Source organism: Suncus etruscus, chromosome 11 (assembly GCF_024139225.1).
Source record: "Suncus etruscus isolate mSunEtr1 chromosome 11, mSunEtr1.pri.cur, whole genome shotgun sequence".
Classification (NCBI taxonomy): domain Eukaryota; kingdom Metazoa; phylum Chordata; class Mammalia; order Eulipotyphla; family Soricidae; genus Suncus; species Suncus etruscus.
The window spans coordinates 81,281,093-81,304,317 of record NC_064858.1 but is presented as its reverse complement, the minus strand read 5'-3'; the positions used below and the strand labels follow the sequence as shown (position 1 = coordinate 81,304,317).

At 51.4% G+C, this 23,225-nt stretch overlaps 2 protein-coding genes across 3 annotated transcripts in view; one reads left to right on the top strand and one right to left on the bottom strand.

Annotated features, from left to right (window-relative positions):
- The first annotated feature begins 4,963 nt into the window (after nt 1-4,963).
- Nucleotides 4,964-13,414, top strand: PPP1R1A (protein phosphatase 1 regulatory inhibitor subunit 1A). The gene is made up of 7 exons (XM_049783616.1): nt 4,964-5,144; nt 8,809-8,869; nt 9,801-9,838; nt 10,643-10,706; nt 11,403-11,552; nt 12,633-12,739; nt 13,280-13,414. The coding sequence occupies exons 1-6, from the start codon at nt 5,061-5,063 to the stop codon at nt 12,737-12,739; spliced, it is 504 nt and encodes a 167-aa protein (XP_049639573.1). The 5' UTR covers nt 4,964-5,060; the 3' UTR covers nt 13,280-13,414.
- A 2,011-nt stretch (nt 13,415-15,425) lies between these two features.
- Nucleotides 15,426-23,225, bottom strand: part of PDE1B (phosphodiesterase 1B) — a 28,297-nt gene continuing 20,497 nt past the window's right edge. For both annotated transcript variants that reach the window (XM_049783405.1, XM_049783406.1), the window contains 10 exons: nt 20,238-20,378; nt 19,775-19,875; nt 19,547-19,672; nt 19,317-19,418; nt 18,192-18,312; nt 17,847-17,928; nt 17,432-17,540; nt 16,863-16,993; nt 16,208-16,328; nt 15,426-15,562 (listed from right to left, as the gene is read on the bottom strand). In XM_049783405.1, the coding sequence (XP_049639362.1) occupies nt 16,225-16,328; nt 16,863-16,993; nt 17,432-17,540; nt 17,847-17,928; nt 18,192-18,312; nt 19,317-19,418; nt 19,547-19,672; nt 19,775-19,875; nt 20,238-20,378 (1,017 nt within the window). In that variant the 3' untranslated portion in view covers nt 15,426-15,562; nt 16,208-16,224. The remainder of the gene's footprint in view (nt 15,563-16,207; nt 16,329-16,862; nt 16,994-17,431; nt 17,541-17,846; nt 17,929-18,191; nt 18,313-19,316; nt 19,419-19,546; nt 19,673-19,774; nt 19,876-20,237; nt 20,379-23,225) is intronic.

The window sequence follows — 23,225 nt, the reverse complement described above, 5'->3', positions numbered from 1 at the left end:
TCAGCTCCAATGAAGAATTTTTTATCAGCGAGGAAAGTGTGGTTCAGAGGGGTTTAAGCAAGTTGCCCCAATGTTGCAGAGCTACTCCATGGTACAACTGGATTTGGACGCAGGCCAATGGCCCCAACGGACTAGGCGTTTCCTCACTGCATTGAGAGGGGGCCAGTAAGTGTGAAGTGACAAAGTGGGGGTCTGAGTACTGGGAGGTTCATTGCTGACCCTTCATCCCTTCCACTTCTACAATATTCTCCACTTTTAAAGGTCATAGTTCCACTGCCTGCTAGGCTCTAGATGCCAGAGTATGGAGAGGGTCCTGGGATTGTGGGCTGCTGTTTGCCCGTATTTTGCAAAGTACCTGGCCAATATGGTTGGAAGGATAGCTGGGGTGGGTCGTCTTACAAAATATTCGCTAGGAGTTGGATCTTTGGACTGTATTGGGCTTAAAGTGAAGAAGGGGCCCTGCCCCTGCCTCAGGTTCAGCCACCACCCATGTGTAGCCTCAAAAACTGATTTATGAAGAAATTATGGGTGTGGATCCTGATCTTTAGAAGAATAGTTTCCTTTCTTTTGGCCTCTATTTCCCCTCTCCAGCTCAAGAGATTCAGACTAGCCGACCTTTAATGCCTTCCATCTCTAGCTTTGTGTAGTTGGAGAAGTTGCAAAGCATGCTGGAAATGAGCATTGCCTCATTTGGCTCATCGGTCTGGCCCCATTCCCAAGAGTACCAGCTGCAATGGGGTATGCACAGTGAAGTTGGAGGAATGAAGATGATGTGATTTTCACAGACAAACCAGAACTTCGACAGCTGGAGGAGCTCTGGGCCTTCCAAGTCATTCCCTGTGAGGCCACACAGCTACTCTAAACATGTTCCTGGAATTCCAAAAAAACACTCTAGAAGCATCCCCTGGGACAAGTCTACCATGTGGGTTTTGGTGCCCCAGGGAACGTATGACCCCCACTGCAGAGTCTCCACACCTCTGCTTTGGATCGGATCTGCTCTGATTAGGCCGCCTTCCTAACTTCACAAGGTCTAACCCCTTACCCCCTTCATTATGTCTTACAACGAGCAAAGTCATGGTGAAAGACAAAGTTTCACTTTCCTGTGAGGCTTTTCCAGAGTGTAACACCTTAAGCTATGAGACAATTCCAAAAGTCCTCCAGAAATGTTTGAGGAATTGCAGGCAGCAAGTTGATAGGAGAATATGGCTTCCTGGGGGACCACTTGAATGTGGTCGTTTGCTTCCTTTGAGTATAGCCTTCGCATACCTAGAACTATGTGAGTGGAGAAAGCCGTGTGTCTCTAGAAGATCCTAATTTCCAAATGACAGAATAGCAAGACTGGATAGCAACCTGTGCCATCCATCACCTCTTCCACATTTCATTTGGATGTCACCCTCCTCATTTCACAAATGAGAAAATTGGGGGGGAAGGCAATGTATCCTAGAGACTGATTGCCCCAGATTGGTCTATAAAAATTGGTAGTCAAGGGAAGACTAGAACTCTCAACCTCCCAAATACAAACCCACTATCCTCTCTGCAAGACTTTGATATTAAAAAGTAAAAGCAGGGGCGCAGAATGTGGTGTGAGCAGTAGGGCGTTTACCTTGCACATGGCTGGACCTAGGACAGATAGTGGTTCGGTCCCCCAGTGTCCCATATGGTCCCCCAAGCCAGGAGCTATTTCTGAGTGCATAGCCAGGAGTAACCAAGGCCTGAGCCTTCACCGGGTATGGCCCAAGAAAATAAAAAAAAAAGTAAAATCAAGATCAAAATACTCCCTCCTTGTTACTCATTGAGGGTTCATGAATTTATACTAAGAATGTAATCAGAGATGAGGAGAGAGAAATAAACACAGGAAATGCTAAGAACAACATAGGACAGCCCTACTAAAAATCATTCTAGTTCCTTGAACCAGTGCATGTGGGAGCTGTTAGCAAATGCATCACCACATTTCCTCCTGGAACCCTCAATATTTCATGGAGCTGGAAGTGCAAAGCATGCCCTTTGGAGACTGCACTTCCATCACTGCTGCTTTGCACAGGTCCATGCCATTAGGAAAGGGGCAGGGCCTGGGGCAGATTCTTGCTCTTATTTCATTCCACCAAAGGTTTCTCTGGAGCAGTCATCTGGCACCCCCAACTCCCCAGCTCCTGTGTGTGAGCAGTCTAGGTCACCTTCTCCCCACAAGTTATTCACTGAGCCAAATTCAGGCATAATAAAGGGCAAAATATCATCACACTTTAGCAGCAGGCCCCTGGATTCGAGCTCACTAGACCTCAGTACCAAGGTGCAGCCCCTGACCCCTCCATCTCCCTACTCTCTGCCCAGCTCTCTCCTCCACCTCATTCTCCCCTCCCCCTGTGCCACTCCAGCACCAGCTGCTACCCAGAACCTTCCTCTCCCTCCATCTTCTTCCCCCCACCCCACCCCAAGCCATCTCTGCAAAGCAGAGCTCAGAGCTCTAGGTCCTTTCTCAGTTTTCTGGCCTGAGGCTCTGAGCTGAAGAACCTGAGAAGATGGGTGTAAGACAGGGGAGGGATTTCCAGACAGATTGAGCAGACTGAGGCCAAGACCAGACATGAGAGGGGCCTCTGCACTGATGACTGGGGTGCAGAAAGAGGGTCTCTTCTTGGAACCCTGGATGAAACACCCCAAATTTTGCTTTTCTGCCTCAGAGATAACAAGACACAGGAGCAGTTCAGTGACTGTGGCCTTTGCGCCACCAGGCTTCTCACCTCCACTTGCTAACCAGTGAATTCGAGACCACTTTGCCCACTAACAAATGATGAAGTTAAAACAGGAAGGAGCAGGGGCAGTGGCGCTAGAGGTAAGGTGCCTGCCTTGCCTGCGCTAGCCTTGGATGGACCGCAGTGTCGATCCCCCGGTGTCCCATATGGTCCCCCAGGCCAGGAGCGACTTCTGAGTGCATAGCCAGGAGTAACCCCTGAGCATCACCGGGTGTGGCCAAAAAAAAAAAAAAAAAACAAAAACAAAAACAAAAAAAAAAAACAGGAAAGGGGCAGGGGGAAACTGCGGGTCCAGAAACAAGTGTGGGTACTCTGGGTTCATATTGGAAGTTCCTCTAGTGGGTGAGGGAGTGACAAGTCATCTATTTAAAGACTTTGGACCCTGCTCTAAGTTTGTATGCATAGGGGTGGGGTGAGCAGAGACCAGATCAAGTACCTGTCCCATAAAGCCCTAGTGACCTCCACCCACTCTCATTCCTTGATTCTATTGACTCCACATTCCCTCCCTCCACTGTCACTTGAGGAGGAACTTGCTCTTAATTTGGGGGAAAGGAGTGTTAGGGAGCCCAAGGCTGGCCCTACCACCTGAGAAGTGGAACATTGTGTAGGGTCCTTCCTGCTGTCCATGTGACAGCAGAACAGGGGCTAGTTAGATGCAAACAGAGGCAGAGGTCAGGAAAGCAAACAGTGCCTTCAGGGTTCAAGGAACTCCAGCCCATGACTGAAAAAACCCTGAACCAGGCCTTGACATATGTAAAGAGATATAATTGTGTTTGGATGGGGAGACCTTAATTTGGGAATGTGGGCCATATGCAATTCAGGGTAAAGAAAGGCATCTTTTAGGAAGAAGCACTTAAGGGCTCTCCTTAGGGGAGACAATGAGACAGGGAATTTGCAGTGAATTGTATTTTTTTTTGTTTTTGTTTTTGTTTTTTTGGTTTTTAGGCCACACCTGGCAGTGCTCAAGGGTTACTCCTGGCTGTCTGCTCAGAAATAGCTCCTGGCAGGCACGGGGGACCATATGGGACACCGGGATTCGAACCAACCACCTTTGGTCTTGGACTGGCTGCTTGCAAGGCAAACGCTGCTGTGCTATCTCTCCGGGCCCATTTGCAGTGAATTGTATGGAATTTGGGGTCTTGAGAAACGGAACTCCCAGGACCCTCTCCACACTCCAGTCCTGTCTCCCACAAAGATCACCCCATATCAGCCCTACTTCACCCCTGGACCCCAGTCCCTCTAACCAGGGGGTTCAGCCTCTAGCATAGGGCCCAGGAGCTACAGTGAACATCCTGTCCCCCTCCTACCAATACTGGTTGACATCTGAGCCCCGCAGCTTTGACTCTTACCTCCACCCCCTCATGTGCAACAGCACATCCTCCTCATTGTTCAGCCGAGAAAAGGCAACCAAATCCCATCCGTGTAACCCCACCCAAGGAGTTTCCATCTCCATCCCCCACCCTGGCCCCCCGCTTGGAAGCCTGTCATCTGCTGGTCTCTGTAATTCAGCGAGCAGAACCAGAAATCTTTCCCAGCCTCGTTGGCTCCCCGCCCCCCTTTGCTCCTGCTGCCGAACCCCAGATGGCCCTGTCTCCCAAAGCCCTCCAGACTCACTCTCATCAGCACCCTCTGACCTCGGCAGACACCCAGTCTGGGTTCAGCCCCAGACACACACTCATTCGGGGCTACCAGGAGGACGGCGGGGCCTATGCCCAGAGCCCGCACTCCGCCCCAAGTTTTCACCTCTGGCCTAGGACTCGCCCTGGAGCCCCTCTCCGCTGCAGACCTGAATTCCTCCCGCAGTGTACCCGTCGTTTTCCCACCTTCTCCCTCTGCCACCACTCCTACCTGCCAGGACCCTAGAAAAACGAACCTGGGGTGCCCCTCCGCCCCAGCTCCCCCTGCACCCACGCCCCTCCAGCTTGCTTGGAGAAGTTCCAGGGGTTCGCTTCCCACCCCACCCACTCCCTGCCTGCAACTCCTGGATGGATACCTGGGTGCCCGCCCCGGTGGTGGTGGTGATGGTGGTGGACGACCTCTGGGGACCCAGCCACGCCCGGTGGGGCGGTGACCCCTCGCAGCCCGCGGCGCAGCGACGAGGGGGTTAAGGTTCTGGGCTGGGGACAGGAGGGGGCCGGCAGAGGGAGGTGGGGAGCCAATCGGCGGCCGCAGAGTCCCCGGGGCCGCGAGCGGGGAGCGCCCTCCGAGAGCTGGGAGCCGCGGAGCGCGCCGGGCTGGGGCCGGCGCCCGAGCGCAGTGGAGAGGCAGCGCGCGCGCCCCAGCCCGAGTCCCGCCGGGGGCGCCGCCCCGACTATGGAGCCGGACCACAGCCCCCGAAAGATCCAGTTCACCGTCCCGCTGCTGGAGCCGCACCTTGACCCCGAGGCAGCGGAGCAGGTGCGGGGCAGGGCAGGGCAGGGTAGGGCAGGGCAGGGCAGGGCGGGGAGCAAGGGGAGCACCCCCAGAGCCCCGCAGCAGAGAGACGCGGGATCGGAGCACCTGGCGCAGCCCTTCCCTCTCTTGGGGCGCCGGATTCGGGTTGGGGGCTCCCCTCCTTTCTCTTCCCGTCCCTTCCCCCGCCACCGCAGCCTCCGCGCCCTCCTGGGGAACCCCGCGGGAGAGCCAGCATCTCCTCCCGCTCAAGTCCCGCTCTAGGGGACTCGGCCCCTTCCTGTCCAGCGGTCAGCAAGCGTCTCCCCGACTCGCGATCAGCCCCCCGCGGTTCTGGAGGGTGTGCGGAGAAGTCATCCTGGGCACCGCGCTCAGTGGGAGTTGGGAGAGAATTCGCCCTCCCAGGCCCTCTGCTGTCAGTGGGGGGCGCGCCCTGCCCGGTCTGGGGAGCTCTGGCCCCGACCCGACTGAGCAACCCAAGAGAGCTGGAGATGAGGGGTGACAGGGGTGGGTGGGTGGGTGGGTGGTGGGTAAGGCCGCCTTCCTTGCAGGTCGGGCACGTGGGTCTCTGCCCAACTCCTGCCCTTTGAGCGGGGAGCGGGCGTGGGTAGCCCGGGCAGGTTAAGTGAGGGGCGTTGGAGCGGGGACGCTGTGCTCTGGGGGTGACCGTGATTCTGGGGGTGGGTGTCGGGGCCCAGGCCCAGCCTCCTGGCCTGGCCTATTTTTAGCTCCGAGCAGCCTGGCAGAGGCGGTTGTGTGTGAGCTCGAAAGAGTGCGGCATCTCAGCGAGCGTGAGAATGTGCGGGAAGCCGCTCTGCCTACTCCCAAATATTTGCTCCTTAGCGTATTGCTCCATCTTCCTGTTCTCTGTCCACTGGCACAAAGAGCCCCTTCCCTTCAGATGACCTGAATTCCACGAGCTCGAGTCTCTCCCCACCCCTGTCAGCCCCCAGGAAACTTTGTGACCTCTTAAGGGTGGAGAGAGAAGCATGATCTTGCCATTTTCTCAGGTAGAATGGAGCCATCATCATTCACTCACTCACTCATACCTGTCTCTTTTTACCAAGCCTAACCCAGACTGAGAGAGTTGCCCTATAAGAGGGACAAGTGGGTGAGACCCACTCGATGGAGGGTGGTACCTGGGAGACAGGGGAAAGGCTGCTGTGTCTTGGAGGCAGCTACTTCACTCATGTTGGGGAAAAAAATACTCGACAGAGTGTGGGCTTGTGGGTGGGAGGTGGTTAGGGCTGAGGTTCCTAGCAGAAATGGCACCAACAGTCTCACCAGCTGACACCTGCCTCTGTTTGGTGTTAGAGGACATTGGCAGAGATGTGTGTTGGGGACTGGAAAGGGCAGGTGGTGAGGGTCTGGGAGAAGAGGAAACACTTGAAAGTCAGAGGCAGGGAGGGCTAAGACTTACTTCAGCCTGCCTCTCCCCAATCTTTGGAAATCTGTCTCCTCAGGGCCTAAAAAGTTCTTGAAGTGTAGCTGCCACTCTCTTCTATGTTAGGGAAGCTTGTAGGCAGAAATGCTCAGATCTTGACACCATCATGGGGGGTGGAAAGGGTTGGAAGCTAGTTATGGAGCACAGGTGACCCAGGAAGCTAAGCAGGTCCGCAATGACTTACTCCTTGGCTTAACTAGTTTGGGAATAAATCAGCAGCAAAGGTGTCCTTGAGCTCTGGAACCAAGAGTTGCAGAGTTGCGAGAAGGAAAAAAGCCATCTACTCTCTTCCTGGTGATTGCAGTGCCAGAAAGCTGACTGATGGCCCTTACTGAGCACCCCACAGGTCCCAAATGGCACGGTCCTGGAAGTCATGTCTGAGACAGGGAAAGGGAAACTGAGGCCCACCCTCACATCTGTCAGTGCCACTGCTCAGGCTCCCAAAATCCCACTGTACCCACCCCACCTTCTCTCTAACTCTTTCACTGCTGTATCTCCAAGCCAGGAAAGGAACAGGAAATCCACCCCTAGAAAAATAATTCCACTCAACCTCCATTGGGGGGGGCGACACCCAGCAGTTCTCAGAGGTTACTTTGGATTGTGCACAGGATCACTCCTAGCAGGCTCAAAAGAAATGTGGGATGCAGGGATCAAACTTGGGTTGTCTGCATGTGGCAAGCGCCTATCCACTGTGCTATCCTGTTGGCCCACCTTTATGAAGCACATATGCCTGCTCACTGGCCCCTGGCACATTGGTGTAAGAGACTGGTGCAGACCTGCTGTTCCTGTGGCCCATGTGTATATGTGCATGTACATATATGCGCACATATTCACACATGTACAAACATGCATACACATATGCAGATTATTTGTACTGCCAGGGTCCTTGAAATGTCACCAAAGCCAAATGCCACTGGATTCCGTTCTGTTCTTTTTCTTTTCTGAGGAAGTAGGGTAGTCTTTGACACTTACAAACCATATTCAAGACCTATTTCAGGCCCAGTGCTCAGAGGTCATTTCTGGTGGTCATTCTTTGGGAAACCATATGCATGTGGTGCTGGACATGGAACCTGGGCCTCCTGTGTGCAAAGCCTGCACTGCCCTTTGAGCTATCTCACTAGAAAGCAGAGCCCTACCCAAACAGCCCTTCCTGTCGACTCCCATTTCTTCACTGTGCAAAGCCATAGCTAACATTGGTTCTCTGGGTATCTAGCTGGTGTATTTTCTGGGTGTTTAGAAGGGCCTTTGTTTTACCACTTGTGGCTTCCCCCTCTCTCCCACTCCTTCATAATAATGATACTAATAATGGACATTCAAAGATGACAATTAAATTACTCAGTGGCCTCACCCTGCCCCCTCAGTCTTAGATAATTTTAGCTCTGTTCAAAGCTCTATTAGCTTTCCTCCCCACTGCCATCCTGGAGGGACCTGCAGGGAGACCCCGCTGCCTTGGAAAGAGCTGCAAGGACTTGCCCTCAAATCCTCTGGAGAGAAGGGAAACCACGTGTCCCAAGAGTCCTTGGACTGACTTCAACAAAAACCAACTTTATTGGCAGCATGACAAAAGAACAGCAGCAGGAAAGAAATTCTAATGCCTACAGCCAATCAGCAATTAAATGTTACTTATTTTTAATAGGGTCTCAGAACCCAGGACAGTTTTCAGCTTCCTACCCCCCATACCCATCGGATTCTGGCTAGAGTCCTGCCAAGGTCTCTTCCTCATGTTCTAGTGATTGTAACAAGGATGTCCCAAACTAACTCCCAACCGAAGGCAGGAGGGATCTTAGGGAATAAGGGCCACTTACACATCCCCACCTGCCCTCTATGGTCTCTGGGTGGGTACAGAGGGGCAGTATTTGCAAGGGTTGGCCCACAAATGGTTAATGCCCATGGAGGCAGTAGGTTGGGAGACAAGATGGAGGGGAGGCCTGGAGCCCTCTTGGATTATTTCTGACCATTGATCCAGAATAGACGGAAGGCTGTAGACCAGAAATCGATGTAATAGAGCATATATAGCTGCTATGATGGAAAATTGTACCCAGGTCCAGGGAAGAGGGAGAGAAAGAAAGGGGGAAGTGAAGTGAGAGTAAAGGTGGTCTTTTGGGTCATTGGGGAAGAGGGATAGCCAAGGAGAGCTGCCCAGGACAGTGGGTTCTGTAGTTGGCACGTGGCACTAGATTCATGGGGCGGGGGTTGATGCACCCCCATGCACGTGATCTCTTCCAGATTCGGAGGCGCCGGCCCACCCCTGCCACTCTTGTGCTGACGAGTGACCAGTCATCCCCAGGTAACCCCAGACATGGGTGCTGATGGGAGTGGGGACAGCTGGAGCCGTGGAGAGGAGCAGGTGCCCAGAGAAGGGTGGGGAGGGCCCTGGCTCAGGCCCAGAAGCAGGAAACTAACTGGTGGCTAGATGAGCAGAAAAGACTGGCTGGGCAGGTGCTGGCAAGGGCAGAGAGACCACCTGGTTCTAGGCCCCCCCAGGAATTGAGGTGGTCAAGTGAGTGCCGGTTGCTGCGGCAACAGCCTTTCAGGTTTCTCCAGCAACTGCGGCAGCCCCCACCCCAGAGGCAGTGACAGCTGTGAGGGGGAGGGCCGGCCTCCATCAGCCTCCTCATAGTCCCCCGAGGGGAAGGGGGGCTAGAAACAGCTTGGGAGCAGCTAGGATTTGGGTCACCAGCATCACAACAAGGTTTGGGGACAGAACAAGGTCAACAAGCATGTCAGAGGTGGTGGAAAGAGCATGGATGGAGTTGACCAATAAGCCAGATTGGAGTCCAGGGACCAGGGCGGCCAATCTCCTATGTACCCCAAAGGGCTGTGTCAGTGTGCCTGCCCCTTCACCTCCAGGGGTCTACTCCACTCTAGGCTTGCTCTCATGTGGCTGTGATTCCAATCTAGACCAGGAGGGGTAGGATTGGAAGCACTCAGCAGATGGATGCTTCAGAAGAAGGAAAAGAGCAAAAGGACCACATGTGCTGCCTCAGGAACCGGCATCCCCAGAGCAGATGGACCAGTGGGGAGGAGGGGAAAAGGGGCAGAAGCAGAGCAGGAACCTGCAGTAGGAAATAGCCCTACAGTCACCAGGGCCCATCAAGGGCAGATCAGGTGACAGCAAGGAGGTGCTAATAGAACCTCTGCCCCTTGTGAAGTCTGCTTTGAGGGACACCACCTTGCCCTTTGTCCTAACTTTCTTTCTCCCCCCATTGTTCTCTCAGAAATTGATGAAGACAGGATCCCCAATCCACTTCTCAAGGTAAGCTGGCCTCCCTTTTCTACAGAGAACCCCCAGACTCCAGGATTCCCAACCCCCATCTCGAGAACCTTTCTGTCCCTGGTCCCCTTCCTCTTCTTGTTGTTTTGTGGTGGTTGCAACAAAGTAGGTCACACGCCTGCTTAGGGCTTGCACACTCAGCCATGAAGCTCATCGGGGATTGCATCCCCCCTCTTTTTCTATTTTGTTTTCTTCTTAGTTGTTCGATTTAGGGCCACACCTGGGGTTACTCCAGGCTTTGCGCTCAGAAATTATTGCTGGCAGGATCAAATGGGGATCAGACCCCATTTGACTGCTGCATGTAAGACAAGCACCTCATACTATCTTCATCTGGGGTTGCACCCCTTTGCTTGTGATGCACTCTTGGGTCACAGGTCTCTTTAGTTGTGGGGTTCAGGCACACCTGGCTCCTGTGCTAGCTAGCACTTCCTTCTGTTGTAGCCCCAGGGGGACCCCAACAGCAGAACTGCCTGGACTATGCTTAGTGTATATGAAGTCAAACTCTCAGTCAGGCATTTTTACCACTGCGCCCCTACACCCCACCCACGCTCATTAAAGTACATTTAACTTCCTCTTCCTGCATCCCTGCCGATGGGTATGCATGGATATGCACCACATCTCCTCCCTTCCTTTGGGCAGGAGAGGATTAGGGGAGCAGACTTTTCTGCCTGACCATTTGAAACGGGCATCCACCCCCCAATCTCCAGTCCAAAAGCCTGGCCAGGCTAAGGAGGGGGCAAGAAGGTATGATCCCCGCCCTCATCTGGCACTCTGTGTCCTTTACAGTCCACTTTGTCCATGTCTCCACGGCAACGGAAGAAGGTGACGAGGATCACACCCACTATGAAAGGTTTGGAAAATCCTCCCCATCCTTTTCTTCCCCTCCCAGTCTGAGGCTGATTTGGAGTCCTTGACTCACAGGAAGGGATTCAGAGAAGGTCACTCAGTCCACCTTTATCATATGGGGGTCTTTCCTAGAGAAACTCAGACAGATTCCAGCTGGGTGGTGATGAAAACTTACTCAAACAATCTGAGCTTTGTCCTTCACCAGGGCAGTCCAATAGAATAAAAATGTGTCAACTCATCTAGCACAGTACAGAGCCCACCATGGCATCCTGGTATTTTTGTTGTTGTTGTTGTTGTTGTTATGATGGCATTTCTTGAATGAAAACTGAGTCTTTTTTCACCCTCACTCATGGGAGTCTATGTATCCCTGCTAGTTAGAGGTTTTGCTGTTGGAGGAGAGGGGGTTGTTTTTGCAATGCCAGGGATCAAACTCTGGGTCTTGTGCCTACCAGGCAAGGGCTTTGCTACTAAGCACCTCCCTGGCCCTGATCTTTAAGCCTCTGTTCCCAGCACCAGTTTTCTATTCCAGCCCAGAGCCCCTCCCTGTTGCCTAGGAAAAGATTCTCCCTGTTCAGATCTCAGAGGCTGGGAATGTCAAAGTACACGTACCATGTGGCAGGGCCCTTGGGTGGAATTGGAGAGTCCCCAGAGGACTCTGGGCAGTTGTGTCAAATGTTCCTCCTTTCCTCTGTGCCCCCAGAGCTGCAGATGATGGTTGAACATCACCTGGGGCAACAGCAGCAAGGAGAGGAACCAGAGGGTGCCACTGGGAGCACTGAGACCCAAGAGCCCTGCCCAACTGGGATCACAGACGTGGAATCAAAGCTGGGCACCTCTGGGAAAGTGCACGGTATGTTCCACTGGGGAGGTACCAGGCCCAGAAGAACGCATCACCTGACCCGGAGCAGGAAGCTAGTGGCAGGAGCTGGAAACTGGGGAACCGAAGGAGTCCTGAGTGCCTGTGTGTGTGCTCCGATTGCCCCGTATTTGCTTCCTTTTGCCTTTCCTTCCTAAATGATACGTCCTCCCATTTTAGGCTTTAGAGTGCCCCCTTGTGGTTCAATGTGGAATACCCACCAGAACCACTCAGGCTAGAATTCTGGCTGGTAGGTTTTGCCAGTCCTTTGCCAAGCAAGCTCTGAGTAGCACAATCTAAGTCTCTAAGATAATGGCGCTCATTTAATTGGCTTGTCTTCAAAAATTAAATAAGACTTTCTTAACCCAACAGTTGACACATACAGAGCGCGCAGTAAGTGGAAGCTGCGCTAGTCAGGTTACTGCACCAATGTCTGCAGTCTGCAGTGCCCTCTCCCAGCTGCAATGCAGAATTGAGACTTTTCCCAATTTGATAAAGGTGACACCACATATATATTGTATGCATACCTGCGCCCTGAAATCAAACACAATACTTTGCCAAGAAGTTAAATTGTACGTGTATACCTTTGGTTAATTTTGGGGGGGATTTTTGTTTTAAAATTTTGGGTGGCAGAGGAGATATGACTGCATGTAAGGTGCTTACCTTGCATGTAGTCAACCCAGATTCCAATAAGGTTCCCTGAGCCCTGCCAGAAGTGATCCCTCAATGCAGCACCAGATTAAGCCCTGAGTACCAGGTCGGAAAGGAAAAGAAGGAAAGGGAAGGGGAGGGGAGGGAAGGAAGGGGAAAAGAGGGAAAGGAAGGAAGGAAGGAAGGAAGGAAGGAAGGAAGGAAGGAAGGAAGGAAGGAAGGAAGGAAGGAAGGAAGGAAGGAAGGAAGGAAGGAAGGAAGGAAAGAAAGAAAACTGACCAGAGGAAACCCACTGGGTCTTATCCAGTTGCTCCCAGTTTAGTATTGGGCTCCTCTCTGGAATCATCATAGTATTGTGGTTTGAGGTGCACACCCTCTTTCCAGCCCTCATGAATGCCAACCCTCATTTTTTTTTCTCCATAGAGCCTGCTGAATCCATCCCTAAAATTCTGGAGCAGGACAGTGAGGAACAAAGCACAGAGGAACCCTCAGCCCATACCCCACCATTGGGTTCCCAGGGAGCCAAGTAGGTAAGAGCTGGGCTGGGCTCCCTGTCCACAGAAGAGCAGGTGGCGTGGGTAGGACAGATGACTTGATGTCAAAAAAAGGGACCTAACCCAACTTCAGTTGCTGCAAAGTTATTTTCTATGGTTGGAAGAGTCAGTCGATAGATGAATGAGGAGAAATGGGATTAAGTAGCAGCAGGAGGGGTAGGGGGACTCCACTGTGCTAGAGCTTCTGAATTTCCATCTCCCTGAGTAGGCCTGGCAATAGGCAGATTGTCTAATAAATGGCATTTGAAACCCAAAGGAAAACCCTCACCTGTCAGGCCCTGGGGGAGGCTTGACCATGCAAAAGAGGCATTTGTGAAATAAGCTCATGCATGAGCTCTGGTTTTACTCTCCTGTCTTCCTGCTATAGACAGACAAGAGGCAGGGCTGGTATTGAGCATCTGAAGTTGGAGAGGCTTGCCAAGCAGGGGTAGGGTGGGGGGACAGCCCAAGGAGGAGGAGACACTCCCACTCACCCTCCCACTCACCCTCTCTTTCTGCCCCCTTTCACCACAACAGGTTTGAGAGAAAGAGGAAACCTGTAACCAAGACTGCTATTGGGAATGCATGGACATTTTGATCTGTTTCTTATTTCTTCACTTTTGGGGGGAAAAAAATCTCATTTTTAAAAAGTGATAAATTTGGTGTTAGGTATACTTGGCATTGTTCTTCTTTCCCAACTTATCTTGATTCCTCCTTTCTTGCCCAGTTCTCTGCAGCCCCCTACTTCCTCCCTTTCTTCCCTGCACCCCTGGAAAGAAGGAAATAAATCGGGAGGTGGGCAGGAGAGGACTCCTTATCCCCCCCTCCCATAGCCCTGCCCAAACTCACTCCAGGAAGATGTGGGAGTCAAACCGGTGGGAGAACTAATTTCCAAGGTGCAAAGTAAAAAGAGTGGCCGGAGCTCTCTTTTTTCATTCAGAACAAGGTCAGAGACCACCGGCAGGGTTGACCAGGCAGCTACAAAACTTCTTCCCCGAGTTCCCGAGCCTTGTCTAGCAGTGGCTGTGCTGTGGGTGCCGCCTGCTGGACACAAGAGGAACTGCATCCTGGCCCTCTGCCCAAGAGGAGGAAATAGGGAACTCCGGGGTATTCCCAGACTTGCCATCCAAGCCTCAGCCTGCCTTCCTTAACAGTAAGAACGTCACCTCCCCTATTCTGAACCATGAGCTGTAAAAACATGTTGTAAACACAGTGGCTATGAAATGGCCTTGCTAGGAACAGAAAGAGCCATTTTGTCCTAGAGGGGCCCAGGGTAGAAATCCAAGGCTGAGCAGGTGAAGAGGCTTCCCACAACCCCAGAGCAGACAGACCCAATTCTTCTCACTGTTTAGATTTTTCCAGGTTGTAGAGCAGAGAAAGGAAGAGGGAAAGCCAGATTTGTCATCCCACCCACCCCCCACTCCCGCTATTGATAAAGCAAGTGATAGAGACAAAAGAACCTCAGGACAACGTCCTACTATGCTGTCCCACTGTGTGTGCTCTCAGCTCCTGGCCTCAGCATGCCAGAGCCATGCCCCAGAAAAACACTGCAAAAGGTGTTATCAGCAGATGCCCAGCAAACAGCAAACACAGACGGGCCTAGTCTCCCTTCTTTATTGATCTCTGGCTATAGAAGGGTTCTGGGAGACCAAAGTGGGGGGTGGGGGTCATCACATGCGTCTCTACCACCCACTAAGTTGGGTCAGGAGGGAGAAGTTTCAAGGTGGCAGGTCTTAGAGACCATGGATATGGAGTCACACCACCAGGGCCCACTGTACAATGCATGGTTGGTATTTACAAGGATGGAGGCAGTCACCAGATGCCAGCCTCCTCCACCAGGCAGGGCTGGGGACACTCCAGAAAACACAGGGCATCAGCCCTATGGGTCCCCGTGCTGGAAGGGACAGGGGAAGAGAGCCTCCATCAGCCACACAGGTTCTCTCAGTTCACTGCCCCCCATACACCTTGAACCCCACCCAGTGGCTCTCCTGCCTGCCACCAAAGAGGAACCCTCCAGCTGAGAGAACTTCTCCACGCACTTTACAGACATTGGTCGGATGGGACCTCCCTCCCCAGGGGGGAAGAGGAAGGAGGCTAAGGACTTGCACAAAGCAGGTAGACCCCAAGATTCAGACCCCAGTTCTTGGGGACCCCAGGAAAGGTCTACTCAGCTCTGCTCCCACAGCTTCTTGCCTCATCCCCCACCCCAATGCCCTTTCAAAACATGAAAGAAGGAAGGTGGCTGGGGATGGGTGAAGATAGGGCTGAAGTAGTGTGGGGTGAAGAGGTTACCCCTCTATGTTCCTGGACCCTGGCAAGGTCCCCAGTCCTGAAGGCTCCCTCTTCCCTACCACTCGAAGGATTCAAACACTCACACCCCACTTGCGAACCTATTCCAGACCTATTTCCTTCCAGGGAAGGAAAGGGGGGCCCAGACCTGCCAGCTAAGATCTGGGTGGGGGCTGAGGGAACCCCCAAAATGTATTGCTTAGAAACTTGGAGGCAAAAGGGTAGGGAGGGCCTGGGGGCTGGCATCTCTGAGACTTGCCCCGGGCCCTGGGAAGCCTCCAGATGGCCCCCCTCAGCCAGTCCTCTGGCCATGGAGGGGCATCCGGAGGCAGGAATATGGGCACAGTGACCATGGGGAGCCTGGAATGCCCCAGTCTTGCTGCCAGGAGATTGAAGTGCACCCCAATCTCTGGCATTTGGCTGTTGAAGGGTGGTTGGTTCCACGTGCTGTGTGCTCCCTTGGAGCAGATGAGGGAGCCCGTCCCAATGGATGGTGCTGATGACAACGAACATTCTGGACTCGATGAGGACCTGGGGAAAGAGAGAGAGGCCTAAGCATCTAACTCTGTCTACATTCCTAACCAGACTCTTCTCCCCCACTTCACTTCCTGCAACAGTGTCCTGAGAGGGAGAAACCATGTAAGGGGCGGGGGGCTGCACAGGTTAAGCTGCATTAGTAGTCATGCCAGCTGGTGCCCAAGTTGGTACTATTCCCAAATGTTCCACCTCCCAGTCCCCAGGAATTACCCCCCCTTATTTTTGCACAGAAATTGGGCGGGGGCAGCAAGAAGAATTTCCCGCTTCCCACTCACTTTCTGCTCAGCTTTATGCTTTCAACCTACATTTTTCTACCTAGAAACCTTCACTCTACAGGGGTCTCAAACTCAATTTACCTGGGGGCCACAGGAGGCAAAATCGGGGTGATCCTTGAGTGCAAAGTCAGTAGTAAGCCTTGAACATTGGGGGGTGTGACCCAAACAACTAAAACAAAACAAAACAAAAAAAGATTTCTCTAGGGCAGGGCCACAAAATGTTGTACGAAGGGCCACAAATGGCCCGCGGGCCGCAAGTTTGAGACCCCTGCTCTACATATACCCCAGAACTCAGACTAGAAGAGGCCACTCAGCTCTCCCTACACTGTGCAGACCCCAGAGGTCACCTCCACCTCTAGCTCACCTGTGCTGGCCCCCAAGTTAGTCCAGATTTCCATTCTGGTTGTGCTCCTCTTCAGCAGGAGAGGGCAGCGCCTCTTCCTCACATGGGGACAGCTCGTCGATGGACATCTGGTTGGTGATGCCTACAGAACAGCAACAAAGAAGCTGGGGTGGTGCCACGACCTATTTTCCCCAGTACCCAAGAAGTTTGGGAGGGGGAAACAGCAGCAGCCTCAGCTCTCTTCTGCCTTCAACCCACAGCACCTGCTCCCCTATAAACCACCCCCCTCAACTCCCACATAAAGGCAGACACTTCCCCAGTCAGGGTTCCCAGGTTATGCAAAACCCAGAGGACACCGTGTTCAAAGCAGTTGTGGATAGAGGTCCTGGGGCTTGAACTAAGGTTGACCCTATTCTCTCTCCAGCCAGCCCCCCATTCTGGATAGTCCAGGCCAATCTGCTCGTCAGTCTTTCCTATGTCTGACTTGAGTCTAAGCAGCAAAGTTCCCAACTAAAGGTCCAAGAGGGTAGCTTAGGACTTAAGGAACATGGCCATGCTCCTGCTGCATCAGCTACCTCCCATAGAACCTTCCCCATGGCCCCTCACTCCCCACAGGAACTCCCACCTAACTCCCCACAAATCCCCCCTCCATGGGGCCCTTTTCTGCAGCACCCACCACTTGCTGCCCGTTCCTTCCACTTCTGCTTGTTCTCCTGAATGTATTTGGTCCAGGTGGATCGAAACCTAACCATGTCAGGGTTCGGATCTCCCACTTCCACATCCAAAGAAGCTTGGCGCCACTGGAAGCTAGACAGGGAGTCCCAACAATCCCAGAGGTGAGAACCAGCCTGTTCTAGCTCACCTCCACCCCTTCATGGAAGGGATGCAAGGAGCTGTCATACTCTTTCCCTAAGTCAGGTGACCCCAGTCCCTGTCCTTCCCTTTCCACCCCTTCCCCCTAAGTAAAACTAAAAACAAGATTAGCAAGAGACAATTCAGTCAGAGCTAAAAAAGAGACAAAAACCCTGGCAGAGGGGAACATCAGTGCAGATCACAACTGACATACCCTCCTTCCTCCACCAGCCCCCGGGGGGTAACAAGCAGTAAGGGATACCTCAGCTTAGAATAGCCTCATTCCCCACTCCCCTAACATGCTTGTGTCCCCTCATTGTGAGTGGCCCCTCGAGCCATCCAAATCCTCCAACCCCACTCCCAGACACAAAGACAGGTTCCCCTGCACCTCACCTGGGCTGACTTTTAGACTTGGAGTCATCATCCGCCTGGGGCTGGACACTCTTCTCAGCCACATCAGTGAGCACAGAAAATGTGGGCTCCACAATGAAGTCAATAAAACCTACAGGGGGGCAAGGGGTGGGGACAGAATGGATGTGTCTCAGCTGGAGGGCCTGGCTAGCACGGCAGTGTCCCTGGCTGTGGTAAATGGAAGAGAGCTATTGTGGGACTGAAAACTTCCCAGTGGGAGTGGGATTTTAGAGCCCAAAGTACTCTCCTGCTTATCATATCCCCTAGATACCCCAGAACTCCAGGCTCTACCCTCTGCAGGAAGAATGCTTTTGAGGGACTAAACTGGGAGCCATTCCAGCTCCCAGCATCCCCTCCAGGGCCCACATCTCTAGCTCCTGCAGGAACAGGCACTCACCAATCTGGGACTGTGCCACCAGGGTGGAGGAACGATCGCAGAGTGGCGAGAAGGGCAGGCCCAGCTCTGCCTCCTTGTCACCCTAGGGACAAAAGCAAGGGAAAGCTGGAGAAGAGCTCCCAGATCTGGGGTGAAGCTCACAAAGCAGGAATTGCAGGAAGAGAGGAGTCTCTGTGACTTCAGAAATGAGCCACGTACAGCAGAATACCACAGTCGGTGGTTGTTATTAAGCACTGGGGAGAATGATGGATTTTTAGCTTTGGGAACAGGTCAGAGGCTGCAGAGGCTCTGAAGGAAGATCAAGACACTGGGAGAGCACAGGGGTGGGCAGAGAGGCCACACTACCTGACGAAAGAACTCCTCCATGAGGGCCTTGGTCCAGCGGCTGTGGACAGACCATTGCTTTGTAGGGTGGCTGATGTCAGCAGCATGGAGCAGCAGAGAAAGAGCCTTGGACTTGTCAATCCTGCTCGGGGCAGATGACAAAGTAAGGGAGACTGAGCTTTCAGGGAAAGGAAACCCAAACCTTTTCCTGATATCTCGCCCTCAGATCCTTTCAGTAACTTTATACATGAGCAGGTACCCCACCCTGCACACATGTTCATAGGCAAGTGTGTATAGGAGACAGCCAAGATGGCAAGAATCCCCACTAAACCTTTTCATACACTGGCTGTGAGACGGGGAACAGCCAGCTTAGAATTTCCCTCATTTTATTCCCATAGTTCTAAAGAGAAATAACAACAAAATCTGCCACATGGAGTTATTCTGAGAATGAAATGACAGAAATACATAAGTATTTAGAAGTCTTTCTGGCACTTAAATAGTGCTCAATGGATGTTAACCACAACTTGATTATTATAATTATTGTTATGATTATTATTATTCCCCCTATAACAACACGCTGACACCATTCACCCTCCCACACACACACACACTATACATTAACACACACCTTCAGGACACATGCACAAACAGTCCATTCTTTCTCACCCACTTTTATATACTCCCACCCACTTACAAGCAGCATTAGAAGTGATAATGGCATTTGTACTGTGCTTTCAAAAAACTCACATACAACTCTCCCAATTACCATATTAAGAGTGGAAATTGATGCGATCAGTTATGAAAAAGACAGGGGGGTACATCACACTCACATTTTATAGCAAAAAAAAAAATCTAGTCTCGAGGGTGGGATGATTTTCCCAACATTCTAAAGTAAGCCCATCCTGAAGCTTAGCAACATATCTATCTCAGGCTCTTACCCCAAATCACTCACCAGTGAACTAACTGGCTGCCCGGGCTGGGCCATTCCACAGACACATGCATACATGTCAGATACACGCACAGATATACTCCATTCAGAAGATTATCTCCATCGAGGTAAAGGTATGGCACACCCATGACCCATATATCTGCCTATCAATTCATACATGCTTCTAGCTTAGCCCCAGCCACACCCCCAAACACCACCTTTCCAGCTGCTGCAAGGCTGTCTTCATGGTTTTCACTTGCTGGAAATGGCAGGACATGTCAGTGGCCAACACCATCTCAATCACCAGAGCTCGCAGTTCTCTGAGTAACGAGAAACAGAGATGATATAATATCCCTGTCTTAGAGCCCAGGTCAGAGATCTGGGAGACGGGATGGGAGGTAAGGGTCAGGAGGTCCCTTAGGGATGCCCACTCTTTGCTTTTGCTCACACAAATTCATCCTTGGTGAGGTTGATGAAAATGTTCATCTCATCATCCTGCATAATTCGGAAAACAGAGCTGATATGGTGATTCTCCAGCACAGAGCGATCATTGTACAGGATGGCACATTCGGACCTGCAGAGTGGAGCATAGTTGTGTCCAGCTCACTGGGAATGTAAAAGCTGTTCCCTTCTTCCCACCTCACCCGCCTCGCCAGTCACCACCCCACCCCCTCACTTGGTCTGGATGTGGAAGCTGTTGGTAGTGCCCGTGTGCTCATAGTCATGGATGGCTGCAGCAAAGATGATAGCCAGGACCTCAATCTCTGACAGGCAGTGCTTGGAGGAAGAAATACGGGTCAGCCCCAAAGATTCGCATATAACTAGACTACTCAGCCCAGCTAGTTCCTTCTTCAAGTCAACTGATCTAATGCAGCCAAAAAAATGTCCCAATTTCTAGCTGCTCAAGAGACCCTCCTCCAGCCCAATTTGCTGCATTTCCACTGAACCCCAGTTGTCCATGAAGCTAGAGCCCACCAGAGAATTCTCTAGCATGAGTTATCCAACATTGGATTGTAAAGACTTCTGGATGCCAAAAGAGAGGAACTACAGAGAGGAAAGTAGGAATGGGTACAGTCTAGACTCCTTGGTTCATCATCCAGAGAAACCCAACTGGAAAATGGAGGTTCCTGGGCACCTACCACCATTCCTGTGCGAAGCAAGACACAATGCACTGTCTGGGTGACATCGGCTGCATGGATCTGGTTGTGGTAAGGGTTCTTGTACTTCCCATAGCCTGTCTCCAAAGCTTCCAGGAAACTCATCAGAAACACAGTGGGAATCTGCAGGAGAAAGACAGAAGAGGCCCTTGGAAGGTCCCGCAAATGACAGGTGGGCAGCTGAGGTCAGCACAGCCCTCTACCCTAGGGAGATGATAGCTCTGCCAGGGAATCCAAGTCAGCTCCATCCTCTGCTGGCTCTCTGACCTTGGGCAAGTCATGATTCTCCTGCCTCAAATACTTACTACAAATTTAAGAAAATGTCATCTATCTTCGAAATAATGAAATAAGTACAAGGCACTTTGTATGTGCTCTCTAAAGAGCAGGTGTACTTATTATTTTCCTGGACATTAAAAAAAAAATAATAATGCTTCCTGCTTCCTAATGTCCCTACCCTATTAGCAATTCAATTTCATGGAAAGAGTTCAGAAGCAGGGCAAAGAATAAGAGACCTCAAGAGGACCCTTCTGATCTCTCTCTCTTTCTCTCTTTCTCTTTCTCTCTCTCTATCTCTCTATCTCTATCTATCTCTATGTCTCTCCCTCTCTTACTCTCCTTCTCTCTCTTACTCTCACTCTCTCATTCTCACTCTCTCTCGTTCTCCTCTCTCACTCACTCACTCTCATTCTCACTCTCTCTCGTTCTCCTCTCTATTACACACACACACACACACACACACACACACACACACACACACACACACACACACACACAGCTCTGTCCAGCTCCTCTCAATTCATCTCTGTATGCAACCTTGGGGTATGTCTGTCTCTTTCTCTTTGAAGGCTCCTGGCCCCTGAAGGGCAAGACTGCTGTCTTCAACTGCTCCTGGGATGTGAGGAAACCAAAGTTCAGGAGTTGGAAAAGCTTCTGCAAACATGAACTATAACGAGCAGACAGAAGATTAATCAGTCAGACCCTAACATCCTCCACTCCCACCCCTAGAGGGCTGTGCCCCAAATTCAGGGAATTTAAAGGACTGTTTCCATGACAACTACCCTAGCTTTTGTGTTGCCATGGTGTCCCTAAAGGGAAGGAAGGGGAGGAGCAGGGGAGGAACTGGGTGCCCAAGAAAGGAATATGGAGTTTAAGAAGGGTGATTCCAACTGGGGTCTCCACAGGAGGGATTAGGAAAGCATCAGCACTGTTCTCTCCAACTGCCTTAGAGCAAGGCAGATAATCAGTCAAAACCAAACTTAAGCCACTGCTCTTGGGGTCTCTCAAACACTTTTTTTTTTTTTCAGATAAGAAAACAATTTATCTGGAAAACATCTGACAACTGCTTTGGAGAAAGAAACATGGGCTGGGAAAAATCCTTGGGAAAAAGAGAATCAGCTATTCTTATCCTCGAGGGCAGGACTATACGAAACTGCAGCTGCTCACTGAGGAAAATCCCAACTGAGCACATCAGGAAAGTTCTAGAAACCCTCTTGGGAGTTATTGTACAAAAAGTCAAGGGTCAAGGAAAAGATGACACACCGACAATCTCTCCAAGTAGAGTGGAGCCAAAGGCTGAATGCAGGAACTTCCATAGCCTGGGATCAGAGGAGGGGGCCTCCAACTGAACTTTCTTACCCTCAGAGCCCCTCAAAACATGCACATGTCTTGCACTTTACCGTCTATTGCTCACCCCATCTAACAGTTGACCAAACCTCCCCACTGTGGCTCTTCAACCCCACCTCACACTCTACTGTCAAAAGCAGTTTAACAGTGGAAGATTTTATCCAGACATTGGTCCCAATAGACATCTCTACTGGTTCAGGATCTAGAGAGGATTCTTATTATGATTGTTATTGTTGTTGTTGTTGTTGTTTTGTTGTTTTGTTTTGTTTGGGAGTAGACAAGGGGCACACCCAGGGCTTATTTCTGGCTCTGCACTCAGGGATTACCCCAGCCAGAGCCTGGTAACCATATGGGGAACCAGGATGGAACCCAGATCAGTCACACGCAAAGCAAGTCCCTACCTGCTGTTCTAACCCCCAGAGAGGATTCTAATCCTGATTCCTCTTGCACACTGAAGAGTCTATGCAGAGAATACATGGAATCTCCCTCCCTTCATAAAGCTCTGCCTAGCTTGGTCAAGAGCTGGTCCCCTCAAGAAAATAGTGGAGGGAGGCCAAGCCTGAAGAATCCCCAGCCCCCACTGCTCCAGGAAGCAAATGGTGACTCTAGGCCAGGGGTCTTCAAACTACGGCCCGCGGGCCACATGCGGCCTGCAGAGGAGTCTGATCCAGGCCAGCAGTGAGCGCTGTTTGGTTGCCAAGATACCTGCCAGCATATACACTCAGTGTATATCCAAATATCAGGAACCATGCACTCAAAATGGTAACCATCTTTGGTAGCATTTATGCCTGTGAACAGACTTTTTCAAGAATGAAACATCTGAAATCTCCAACCGGATCAAGATTAACTGATGCCCACTTGCATCATTTGTTACGGCTGGCAGTGACAATATGGAACCGGACATTGACCATCTCTTTAGCCAAAAGCAGGCCCACAGTTCCCATTGAAATACTGGTGCATGATCTGTTTATTTATAAATGGTTTTCATTTTATTTATATAAGATATGTGCAGTGTGAGTAGGAATTATAGCTCATATAGTCCGGCCCTCCAGCTCTCTAAGGGACCGGAATCCGGCCCCCACTTTAAAAAGTTTGAAGACCCCTGCTCTAGGCCCACAGGGCACCAGTTGAAAATGTCTGACTCCAGGTCTTAGTGGCCATAGGCCACAGACAAGACAACTGATGTGGGGTAGTGAACTGCCAACGAAAGCACAAAATTCAATTAGAATGAAGGCGTAGAATATTCCCTGTAGAATAAGTGGAGCCAGAAGCTGGAACAATAGCAAGGGAAAAAAGAAGCAGTTCTAGGGTGGTCCTGGAAAGAGACTCCTAAAGCAGCCATGAAGA

Excerpts from the sequence above, each read along its gene's own strand:
- PPP1R1A (XM_049783616.1), top strand. The coding sequence starts at position 5,061 with ATGGAGCCGGACCACAGCCCCCGAAAGATCCAGTTCACCGTCCCGCTG. Across the intron at positions 8,870-9,800 it reads GAGTGACCAGTCATCCCCAG|AAATTGATGAAGACAGGATC; the intron begins GTAACCCCAGAC and ends TTGTTCTCTCAG. Across the intron at positions 10,707-11,402 it reads GATCACACCCACTATGAAAG|AGCTGCAGATGATGGTTGAA; the intron begins GTTTGGAAAATC and ends CTGTGCCCCCAG.